The sequence below is a fragment of the Gobius niger genome, assembly GCF_951799975.1.
Source record: "Gobius niger genome assembly, chromosome: 7".
Lineage (NCBI taxonomy): Eukaryota > Metazoa > Chordata > Actinopteri > Gobiiformes > Gobiidae > Gobius > Gobius niger.
The window spans coordinates 9,165,559-9,178,048 of record NC_136858.1 but is presented as its reverse complement, the minus strand read 5'-3'; the positions used below and the strand labels follow the sequence as shown (position 1 = coordinate 9,178,048).

The window sequence follows — 12,490 nt, the reverse complement described above, 5'->3', positions numbered from 1 at the left end:
TGAGATTAAAGGTGAGATTAATGTGACTTTTTACATATAAATGCACCGTTTACGTTGCTTCTATGTATAGTATAGTGGTTACAACGCGAGCTCCCAAAGTTTTATGTTTTATGAGTGAAGTGTGGGACATAATTCTAAGAGTTTGGGTTAGAATTTAGTCGGCTAATCGTTGGCCAGAGCATGTTTTTGATCGATCAAGAAAATCTTGGTCATTGACGGCCCTACTTAGCCCCCACCCAGCAACTTGTTTACCATGTATGTCCAGACCCACGTTCTTTCGCGCAGAAAAGTGGGTGTGGTTTATCAGGCTAGCGAAAATAACTCCAGGCCTGTTTTTGACAGTGTACCCCATTGCTTGGTGAATGTGGGTCGGGGTGAATTGACCTTTTGGACGACCCCTCTGGTAAATACTTGTGTACATATCAACAGATCCATCATGAGTGACCAGCTGTTCGCGTTAGCATTAGCGCAAACAAAGCACAAGGCCTTTCAGAGCCACATGAAAGTTTCCCCGCACTCTTGGCTCTCCTGACTGAATATTTTCTGGTTTCTATTGTGAATAAAAAGTGCCTGGTCAGCTGTTTGGGCCCTTATTAAAGATAATGGGGGGCCGGCCTGTTAGCCTTATACTTTGACCGGCTCTGCGCCCATGGCCTACATAGCTCCGATTGTTTGCCCAAAGATAAGACGGGCCGGTGTTTAAAGTGGGGCAGGGTTGAGCAATAATTGGTCAGGAAGATATCGCATGGGGAGGCAAACACAAAGACACTTTTCACTCCCGACCAGCGTGTGCCAATCAGCGGCGAGTTTCAGACGAGGCGACTTTACTCTGTGGGTGCAGAGTGTCTGAAGGCGAGACGCTGCAGGTGAAGAGGGAAAAAAAATAATATTTAGTGATATCAATTTGAAACTTCTGCTGTAGATTACTGACATGCATATGATTAAAAAAAAATGTGCTACAAGTTTTATGTCATGTTTTTCATATAAAAATAAGGACTCATTCAAATATTTAGGAACAATTTGGGATCATTCTTTCACATTAATGATCATGTTGACTGTGTTTACAAGAAAGCTCAGCAAAGGCTTTTCCTGCTGCATCAGCTGAGAGGTTTCGAAGGGGTTTATCAGTGCTGAATTGAGAGTGTACTGATGTTTAACATTGTTTCTTGGTTTGGTCATTTAACTGTCAAAAACAAAGCTACACTTGGAAGAGTTGTAAACCAGGGCTGTAAAATCACAGGCCAACAACAAAACCAATTTCAACCTGGATAGACTCAAACAGATGACAACAAGCAGCGATGAAGAAGATTTATTGACATGTATATTAGTTTTGGCGATCAGACCCCGGCGGTAGACATCCATGTATGAAAGTCAGTATGGATGAACAGCTTGTAGTTAGGGACGTCTTCCCCCGGAGCCTGGACACTGGTGGTGGTATGGGAGGCCCGTGAAGATGCAGCAGGGAGAAGCCGTGGACGGAAGAGGTGGAGATGGTTTGGAGGTGGGTCGCAGCACAGGTGGGAAGCGAACGAACCATGATTGCTGGGGTTTAAAAGCGGGACCGAGGGCAATGATTGGCTGCTACGGGGGTGCGGCTCTTACGCTGATGGCTGAGGTGGAGGCGTGGCCCTCTCGGAAGCGATCATTGGCTGGAGGTATGTGATGCTGAAATTAGTCTCCCAGGTGGAATTAACGCCTAGGCTTCATTTGCCTGAGCATCACAGTAAAGTATGTCATAGGATCACAGATGACGATATCCATCCACTGTCCCATCACTTTGAGCTCCTTCCATCACCACAGAGATACAGACTTCCTTGTGCCAAAAGAAATGTGTACAGGAATTATTTTGTGCCCTTTGCCATCAAGCAGCTGAACAAGTTGTAATATCGCTCAGTCTGTTCTGGTCCTTTTCTTTTGATGAGGTGAATCTGCTGCTGCTGTGTCTGCAATGAACTTTATTATAATGTATTTTCATGTATTCTATTATATTTGCTGTGTGTGAGCAAGCCAGAGGCACATTTCTGCCATCATTGTGCATGGTTGACTATAATGTTTTTCTATTCTATTCTAAATACATTACTTATCAGAATTACTTTTCAGTACACGTGATACGTATGGGATCGTGCACAGAAGTGTATCGTCCCAGCGTAGGATTTTGGATCTTGAATAAGCTCATCATAAGTGAAAACATCTGTTTATATTATTATTAATATTTTACTTTATAGTACTTTTTTAAAGCTCAATAAATCAGGCTAGAAATGAAATAAAAACAAAATCAAAATCTTGTTAAGTCCAAGACTGTATAGTTTGGAGTCTGTAGCAGCGACTAAAGTGGTGAGGTCACTGCATGAAACAAAAGCCTCATTTTGAGAAAAGCTGCTCTGAAGTTTAGTAACGTGTGAGCGACACATTTCTCTGCTCTTCCGTACGGGGCCTCCCAGAAAGGAAATGACCATATTTGGACTATAGCATCATCACGGACCCGTGGATGTAAAATATATCAATATTTGTGAATGAATGTATGACGAAAAGCCAGCTTTGCGAATTGATACTCTGGCATGAAAACTAAGATGTTATGGCAGAAAACTAGATAAAAATGTCCACTTTGTCCGCTGGGCAAAAAGTCAGTATTTGCGCCATGTCTCGCCTTAAAGTTCGTAATTGTTGAAAAACATTTCAGAAACATGATACATTTATGTCTGCAGATACGAGAAATAATATAATATCAAATATTTGGTTTTGCTGATAAGTGATATAATGTTGGATCACAACATGGTGGAGGTTCTGAAGGACAGAGGTGATATGTGTTCACACGTACACATCATACGAGGCGCCGAGGGTAGGCCTCCGTGGACCCCTCGCGGCTCGACTCCTCCATTTGGCTCATTTACCCAGGATGCACATTTGGATCCTGGGTTTTCCTGTATTTTTTAATCAAATACAGGCAATTTCCTGATCCTGAAATTGCCTATCCTTCTCAACTGCACAATAACTCGGACAGGTGCAAACCCTATCACTGTCTTCCTCCAGCTCGATTCACCACGAACCCAGATCAGAGCAGCTTCGAATGCCTGAGGCTGAGGAGGAAAGCTCTGAACACGGCCACACTCCTGAGGAGGAGTCACTGTGAAGGTTGACTAAACACACTCGGGTCAAATTGAAGTTTTCAAGCTCTTAATCCCCACCTGAACCGAGCACATTTTCTCCAGTACAGCCTTACCCATATCTAAAAGGTTCTATTCAACCTGGAAGACCTACTGCAGCCTTCATTATCCAATCATCCAATCATGGCCTCATCCTGCTTCAGCCACCCCCTTCTTAAGCTCCCCAGTCAGTCACTCGGCTGTTTCCCAGTCGTGCTGCGACCCTCCTCCGCCTGGCCTCGGGTACATTCTGGCTCCATCATCGCCATGTAGTCCATATCGTTAATGCAATGATTTGTATTCAGCAAAACACAATCTGTCTCTGTGAGTCTTTTTAGGTTAAGTCTGGAATTTAAGGTACTTGGTAAAGTAAAGATAAACTAAACTGGATCTTTAAAGCTTGACAAAAAATGGTTTCTAGCCATAATGGAGATCTGCCAGTGTCTGACTGACAGTTCAAGCACTCTGCTGGTGAGAAAGGCGAACATGGGAAATTTCTGAAAAATACCGTCAGCATTTCATCACTGCATCAATTGCAACACTTCCTTCAACTCAACACAAAGCTCATTTCAAGCAGTTTTACCTTTTCTCTTCTCCTCATTTTCAAACTACCCCAACAGTAAAGAGTGGATTTTTTTCCCTTTACTTTTCCCAATCCCAAAGGGGGTTTCTGTGTCTGTTGCTATAGATGTCAATTGAAATATTCTGTCTTTTGTGTGGTTAAAAGTGCTTCAAACGGTATCCATAACGACAGAAAGTAATGTTGCTGAAACCCATGAATAGGGGGTTTAAATGAGCGGACCAGGAGTCGCTTAGGAACCGGAGGCCCAGGGCGACGCTATAGGACACACTTTGGCCTAATTCCACTCGGATATAGAGGGGAAGAGATTCCAACGTCGGCCTGGGAAAGTGTAGGAAAAATAATGTTGATGTTGACCTCCCGAGGGGTCAAAGCCCCAAGGTTTATTTAGTCGGTAAACACTCGTTTGTGGGTGTCTGCTGATGTCTCTCCAGGCTGAGCTGGAGTAGTCTGAAAAGCTTGAATTTAGTTTTTGAGGCCTTTGTTTTAGTACTCTTCTTAAAATAGGTTGTGCGAATGTTCCAGAAGTTTAAGTCATAAATGTGAGATTGAGGGCAGGGTCTAATACAACTTCACTGTTCGCAAACTGAGCATGTTGATGATCGAATGTGCAGTTCATTGATGATCAGAGGACGAGGAGAGCCGTCTCCCATGGCAAACAGGTCCTAGGTGACGGGTCAGACGAAGAGCGGTTCAGAAGCCCCTTATAAGAGACCAACAGGCCAGTCTAGAATCGTGAGGCCATCCTTCTGTGTACCCACCACCTGCAGGAGGAGCCATAAGGGGCTGGTGCAGTGTGATATGAGCAGCTCCAACGGCTGCCCCCACGACCCGGGAACGGACAAGTGGATGAAGATGGATGGATGGATGGAAGCTTCTGTGCAAATTCAACCTGGAAGACATACCAGCTGCATTCATTCACCTCATCACCAGCAGCTCTCCAATCATCCAATCTCAGAGTCTGCTCAAGCCGCACCTTCACGACAGCCAATCACTGCAGCTGCTCATCCCTGCTCCGGTGGCTCATCGCTCAGCATCCCCTCTCTGGTCAATCGCTCAGCCGTTTGCCAACCGTGCTACGACCCTCCTCCACCCCTTTCCCCGCCTGGCCTCTCCTCGGCTCTGCTCGTCGTCGACTGGCCAACCCAGGTCTCCTCTTCTACCACCACCAGGGTCCAGGCTCGGGGGAAGATTCTAGCTATCATTCATCAATGCCGTGCATTTCATGTTGTTCGTTCAATCTTCCCCCGGAGTCTGAGCCCAATAATGATTCATGTTCATTAATAAAACACTCATACCGCCAGTCTACCAGTTGTTGCAAAAGAGATGAATCTCTTCTATAATAATGTAAAGTACATGGGGTCGTGTTTCCTCTTGTGGCAATCAACGCGATGGAGGTAACACACCTCATGGACAGATGAGGACCATTATTTGGAGACTGTGAAGTATCCGGAAGTTATGTTACTGGATATTTAGTTTCAGCTTTAAGATCAATATTGCGTTTTCTAACCAACAAAGTGTATGATAGTAATAAAGATGCGTTACCGATTTACCGAATACCAGCAAAATCATAATAATCACTCTTTAAGATTTTTGGCCTATGTCATATTTTTTGTGGAAATGACCAATTGTTTATGCTATCTTTGTCTGTACAGTCACATCAACAACTTTTGGTGAAGGCTCATTTTAAAGGCTGTGTATATAATTTTCTTCTAGTATTGGAATACACTATATTATAATTATATTTATATATATATATATATATATATATGTATATATATATATATATATATATATACATTTGTGGAAAAAACTCCCTTTTTCTGTCTTCCACTTGACTATTTTGTTCCATAACCCTCCCAAACACGCTCAAAATGAGAAGGTTTTTTTCTGTTTTTGCCATCAGGACAAACTCATGACATTGTGAAAACCTGAGAAAATGACACTGAATCCACATTTTTGCACAGATTTGACCTTTGGTCCTAAACTTTTGATCCGCTGCGAAACAGCCTATTTCATTTTGTGTGTTGTTTTCAATTAAAAACATTTTTTGTATCACTCCCATATTGAGTGATATGGGAGTGATATCACTCCCATATCATTTATAAAGCGAATGTGAATTTTTGCAATTTTTCATGTGGTCTTGAACTTTTGATCAGGACTGTATCAGTATCACATTTTTCATTGATCCCTAAACTGTCTCAAATGAAGAAAGATAAGTTTTGTCTTGGTATATTTAAAAGATCTATCTACAGCAGCAGAAGTGGAAAATGCCTTATGGACACACATGGTCTTGTCCTTTCAGAGCCAGAGCTTCTGACCAGACGTGAGTGAAGGAATGAAGTGATTTTGTGCCTTTTATTCTCAAATGGAAACACTGTGAATGCACATTTCTACTACAGAACAACTTTGCTACAACATGACTTTGGTCGAAACGCCAACAGAAATGGTAACTGTTACTCAAAACTCAAAAACGCGTAATACTGAACTGTTTAGACAGCTCTGTTTCAAACATCGGCACCGCAAAAAGGAATATCCGCGCATGGCAAAATGACTAGACCACAGAATATTTGCAAGATTGCACTTTGGCAAGTCTCTATCACTCTCTGTTCCAAAGTTATGTCCGAAAATCGGCGATGGTGCCCTAGGCGGCTGCCTTGGTCGCCTATGCCTAGGGCCCTGCTGAAAAGCCAAAGATATTTCATAAAACTCTAGATCGGACATGGCGCTCATTGACGTGCCAAACACTGCGGCCATCTCGTGACTGGCCAGCGAGGCTAATCCCTATAGCAACCAATGCTAAACCAGGAGCTAAATTTTCATTGATTCAATGGCCGAATGTGAGACACACTCATTGTTTGTGATTGGTTCATTACTTCCAAGTCTCAGTATCTCAGTCAGGATCAGGTCATTTCTTTGAAATGACTCGTTTTTAGTTGTGTTGTTTAGCCGTATTAGCTTTGTTTTCCCCATTCATTCATTGGTTCAGTGGTTAGCATTCCGCTGGTTAGCATTCATTGTATCCAGCTACATACATCTATGAAGTAGATGGTTTCGTGCACCTTGTTCTTCAGAATTGTTTTGTTTTCCTGCCCTGTGAGGTGTTGTATACGGAAAGTTCAGAAAGTGCACATACTTACCGCATGGTTCTCAGATTTTAAAGCAGTACTAAGCAACTCATGCCCCTAAAGGGCCATAAGCGCCACTGCAGGTGTCGTAGCATGTTTAGATTTTTTTACTTATTAATTGTCCGCGAGAGTAAATACTACGCTGACAGAAAAGACAAAGGGACAGAGGGCTATTGTACATCCCCAATTACACAATGGAAATATATTTTTTTTCACTCAAACTTGGCTGTAAAAACTGTTTAAGTGGCGCTAACCCGCAGTTAGCTTTGCCCGTTAGCCTGTTAGCTTCTTCTTCATGATTTCATTAGTGTATATTGACTCCGACCCGGAGGCAGGAAAGTTGCTATTGTGGTTTTCTGGCCAGAGACACCAGGGGGAGATGAAAGACCCCCCAATCATCCCATTAACAAAGGATTAAAAAGTTACTTAGCTCTTCTTCATAATCACTTTAAATAAATAAACCAATTAGGCCACATTAAAACCAGTCAGAAACTTCCCTGAATCATGTCAAAAGGAAAAAAAAAAGGAAAAAAAAAAAAGGTCAGAGCCACTGTCTGTCGTATTCTGATATCAAGTCATTTTGTCAGATGAAGACATAGTTCAGTGCGCACACAAACCCTGCTGCAGCCTCGCGTTGGACTGCAATGTCAGACAAACAAACACAAAACTACAAAAACTGTACATCTCCACATATTACATCGACAAAGCCAATACGCAAATATCATGTACATCCACACCGAGAAATTCAGTTGGCCTCCGTCCTGCTCGAGTCCCCGTCATCCGAAAGGTTTTTCATAAACAAATACATTAACAATCAGTCGATTTGTGCCAAAAAAAAAAAAAACACACACAAAACAAAAATCCTTGTTTGTAGCTATTAGCATTAGCCACTTGTCGTACAGAGTGCTTTTTGTTTCCCCGGCCAATCGCAAGCAGTTGTCGGCACGCCGCAGTCAGAGCGTGTGGAGACATATAAATAAGGTTAGCGCGCGGTCACTGCAGCCCGAAGCCCTCGGCGTTGGAGATGGCGATGGTCAGCTTGTGTTTGAGCTCCTTCCTGGTCCGGTACGGAGGCAGGCAGATCTGGTTGAAGCACGTGTGGGAGATGGGCAGCCTGGAAGACACAAGGACAGGCCGGTTTGTTTAGATTCAGGGCCTTACTCAGGGGCATGCTAGGATGGGGTGAGGCCAGGGAGATTTAGGTTTTGGAAATTATGGCAGGTGAGTCGAGAAAAAGACATAAAATAAGCATTGTAAAGCTTGACTTTGGTCTATTTTTGTTTCTGGCATTACAACTAAGATGTTAAAGGGACTATACACAGTGTTTAAAAATGTTAAAAGTAAGTATTTTCCTCCCCCTACATGTTTCAACAATGTCCTAGTGCGTAGAATGAGCTCAGACCTGTTCACCACAACTGCCTCTAAAATCCTGCACTGTCACTCATAAAGGTGTTAATTCAGGTCCAAAGTGCCGTCATGCACAAGCTTAAAGGGATATTTCAGGATTTTTGACATAGGGTCTCATTCCCTAGTAATCCAGAGTGTTGCTGATTTCTGGAAATATTTTTTTTTGCAATTCATGCAGTTCTTATATTTGAAGAGCTTAGTGGCGCTAGGCTATTGCAAGGCTAGTGCATGTCTACGATATCAGCTAGCCTGCATTAAAAACAGTCTGACCTGATCCACATTTCACCTGAGGCAAATCACTTATAACGGCAGACTAACCATATAAATGTCTGTGTCGATAGAATCATTTGAACCATTTTGCATTTAAAATACCTTGTATATGAGCAGCATCAGCTTCGTGGTTGTATAAGCTAGGCAGTGGCGGTGGAATCTGCTAGAAAATAGTCCCTCAAAATGCGATCATTCATGTGATGCAAGGTCAGTTATATTCCCAAAATTATTCAACACTAACCCTTCCAGCTAATAGTCAGAATTAGACTGAATTATACTGAATCAGAATTCAGTCTAAGAGCTTTAGGCGGGTCACTGCTGATGAACAGGGGAAAAACATAATCTACAGATTTCAAATGGAAGCCTGAGCTGTAGATTATTGATATATTGAAATAATGTTTTTTTTTTTTTTAAGTTTTCTGTTGTGTTACTTTATGTTTTCATTTAAAAATAAGGGATTATGTTTATAAAAATCTAAATAATGGATAGAGCCAGGTTTGTTTTTTGTTGATATATTAGTTATAAAGAGTTTCTTCAGAGGGGATTTTAGATCTAGTTTAATTTTTGAATAAGAAGGTGGAAAAATATGTAAAAATTCAAATTTTATCTTGTTCAATGGATCAATAAATGAAGCAAGAATTAGATTGGATTATGATATAATATAATAAAATCTTCAGAAAAAAACTTCAAAATATCAAAGTGATGTTTTATAATTTTCAATAAATGCCCCAAAAAACACCTTTTGATGTAGTCCTCACTTTGCAAACTTACAGATGATCACTTTAAATCAATGACTAGAAAGTGTGGAGTCTGTAGGAGCGACTAAAACGGAGACGTTGTTGCACGAGTGGAATGAAACATCATTTGCAGAAACGGCCCTAACGTTTTGGACATGTGTGTGTATATTTCTTTATCCGCTGCTGTCTCCCTCAAAGGAAATTACCATATTTGGATTACAGCGTCACCTCGGTCACAGCCTTTCCAACAACACATGGATACCAAACTTGTCAGTATTTGTGGATGAACAAGCGTGGGAAAGTTGTGGTGCGATGTCGTAGAATGAGTTTCGTCTTTTTTATACTCTCACTGCATGAAAGAAGTTTTCATATTCCGTGTCTCTCAATCTGGCCAATTAGCATTTATTTCAAAACAAATAAACAAACGTTCTTGTCATGTCGTCCTGGAGAGAGAACTCTACGTGAAGGTGTTTTTCCCGACTACAGCGTGACATACCAGTCAGTGGAGACATCGATCTTGGATATTTTGAAGTTGAGGTCGGCCATGCCCCCCACGGGCACGCGGTCACTGCCTGTGGCGAAGTGCAGCAGCTTCTTCTGCAGCTCCGGAGGGAAGGCCAGCACTACGTCCCAGAAACACCTGAGGGAGGGGGATGATATGAAGCATATGGACACGAGCTTTGTTTTGTTTCGGGAAAATTATTGAACAAACAGCTATTTGAGTTGGGGTATTGGGGTATGATACTTTTTATTATAAGTATAAGTATTGCCCGATCATCCCACATCATCACTACCGTCTAACATGCAAGTTGCCGTTGCATCTTCTGGTAGCTGTGTGAATGTACATTTTCCATTCTAAAGTTTTATTCTCACGATGTCACAAATAATTATTAAGGGCCGCAAACCCCGCCCACCTGTGGGTTTTCACTTGTAATCATCCCTGTGTTTACGTTGTAGTTCACATTGTTTTGTCCCTCACCTTGTCAGGGGCAGCACATTAGAGCAGTGTTAACCAACCAGGGGTACGGGGACCCCTGGGGGTACTCGAGGACCTAGCAGGGGGTACTTGGAACTATTTCAGATTGAAAAAAGGGGAAAATGTAACATGATTTTTTATAGGAAAAGCTATATTTTTCAGTAAAATGTGTTGCTTTGGGAGAATTGTAGGTTTATTTTGACTGCAACATTGTCCTTTTTCTTACAAATACCACTTTTAAGTAATTACTTTCTAAATAAACTGTAACACCCTTGAGGTAGGGGGTACACAGTTGACCACTGAAAGGCCAAAGGGGTACGAAAGACAAAAAACGTTGGGAACCACTGCATTAGAGGCCAGCCTCAATTCCGTTCTTTCTGTTCTTTAAAAGCATGGTTTCAAAGCCACAGTTTCGCCTGGGGGAGACTGACAGAAGTATCAGACACGTCTGACCACCACCATTCACTCACACACACACATCATTCATCCTGTCCTATTGTACATGTTTTTTGTAGTGGGGAAAACCGGTGTACACGGAGAGGTAAACGGTGTAAACCTACAGAGACATGGAAACTCCACACAAAGGGGAACCAAACCCAGAACCTTCTAGCTCTATAGCGCAAACCGCTGTGCCACCATGGCGTTAAACGTGTCATGCACATCCCAGACTCTTCATCCAGATGATGGAAAACCAAAGCTCCTAAAAAAAACACACTTTCAAATGTATTTATTTTAGCACTGAACAATCGAGCCCAGTTCAGTGTGTTAGGAGACACTACCCTCTTCTCAACACCTGACCGTTTTTAACCATTAAACTGATTCAGATCATAGGAAATCCCTATCAGACTTGTTTTCAGATTGTATTTATTTAGCTAGCATTTATATACACTTTTGCGTGATGACTGACACTGACCATTTGACTCCTCTGACCACACGTCCCTGATCACTCGAGAGACGCCTGTAAACTCAACTGCCCTGTCTACAGTCTGTGTCGTGATAAGCAGGAGGTATTTCCTGTCATTATGCACCAGTGTCTCTGTGACAGCTCCTCTGTGCATACTGCAGTATACTGTGGCCATGTGACTGTCGCATGAACTTCCTGCTGACTCTGTGTGGTTATGTGGTTAGAAGATATAGAACGCTCATACAGAACGTCACTTTTCAAACAGTAAATGGGCGAAACTATTCTTAAAGACACAGAGCGTGTCGCCCCCTGTCCCATACCAAAGGGATCATTCAAAGTGCTCAGTTTTTTTTTCGAGCTTTTAATCAAGTTATAATCCTGCAACCCACAGTTGTGTTTTGTTGTTATGAGTTTGAATAATCCTTTAATCATGCTTCAGAGCAGGGGGCCATGTTGTAACACCCACCAGCTGAAGGCTGATCGACTGCTTCGCCAAAAATGGGGGAAAAAAGCTTTGACTGACAGTGAGAGCAATAAGACGAATGCCCAGCTCGACTGCGCATGCATGGGTCAATCAGGCAGCTGAAATTAGGAGCCTAACAAACTGAGCCATAACCGTGAATTCTAATGCTCCGTCCACACCAAACTCGATTTGGCGCCTCCAAAGCGTCAGGTTTACATTTAAAATACATGGAGGACGCGCCTCCGGGGGGCGTCAAGATGTCCCGCAGCGCGTCACGCGCCTCCTCTGCGGCGCGTTTTGAGGTTTTTCACGCTTGGTGAGCGTTTGACGCGCCTCCAGGGCGTCGAGCGCGGCCGGCGCTCGAGTTGGGAAATGTTGAACTTTTTGCGTCGACCAATCAGGAGCCTTCTCCCCATAGTGATGTACGTTGTAGCTGAGCCACCGGGGCAGATTCTACGCCAGCCCCACAGATGTAAACAAGTCACAAGTCGGACGTAGCTTCTTTGTGAACCGGAGCTACAGCAGCTCTGGGACTTTTTTTTTTTTAGAAAGACACATCAGTGCTTCTTTATCTAAACACCAGGATTAAAAGCGGCGGAAGTACCGTTGAAAGCGACTCTCGTCCGAGCGCAGCTCCTGGAGCAAATGGTGAAACTCGCCAAACTGAGAACGCCTTCGGACGATCTCATGAATCCAGACACGGCGCCGACGAGCCCGTAGACGACGTCGGGCTTTATGAAGCCATAAAAGCCAAGCCACTCTCTCTATGTCATCCATGTTGATAACTGATAACTGACAACGGCAACAGAGATGCTCCTCCCAACGCGCTCCACGACGACGCTCTCTCTTGACGCACGTCGAGAGCGTCTTGACGCTTGGTGA

At 43.0% G+C, this 12,490-nt stretch overlaps 1 protein-coding gene across 1 annotated transcript in view; it reads right to left on the bottom strand.

Moving 5' to 3' along the window:
* Positions 1 to 7,241: 7,241 nt before the first annotated feature.
* Positions 7,242 to 12,490, bottom strand: part of hectd2 (HECT domain containing 2) — a 98,119-nt gene continuing 92,870 nt past the window's right edge. The window contains exons 22-23 of the mRNA XM_079559911.1: positions 9,762 to 9,905; positions 7,242 to 7,965 (exon numbers count right to left, since the gene is read on the bottom strand). Of these exons, the coding sequence (XP_079416037.1) occupies positions 7,845 to 7,965; positions 9,762 to 9,905 (265 nt within the window). The 3' untranslated portion in view covers positions 7,242 to 7,844. The remainder of the gene's footprint in view (positions 7,966 to 9,761; positions 9,906 to 12,490) is intronic.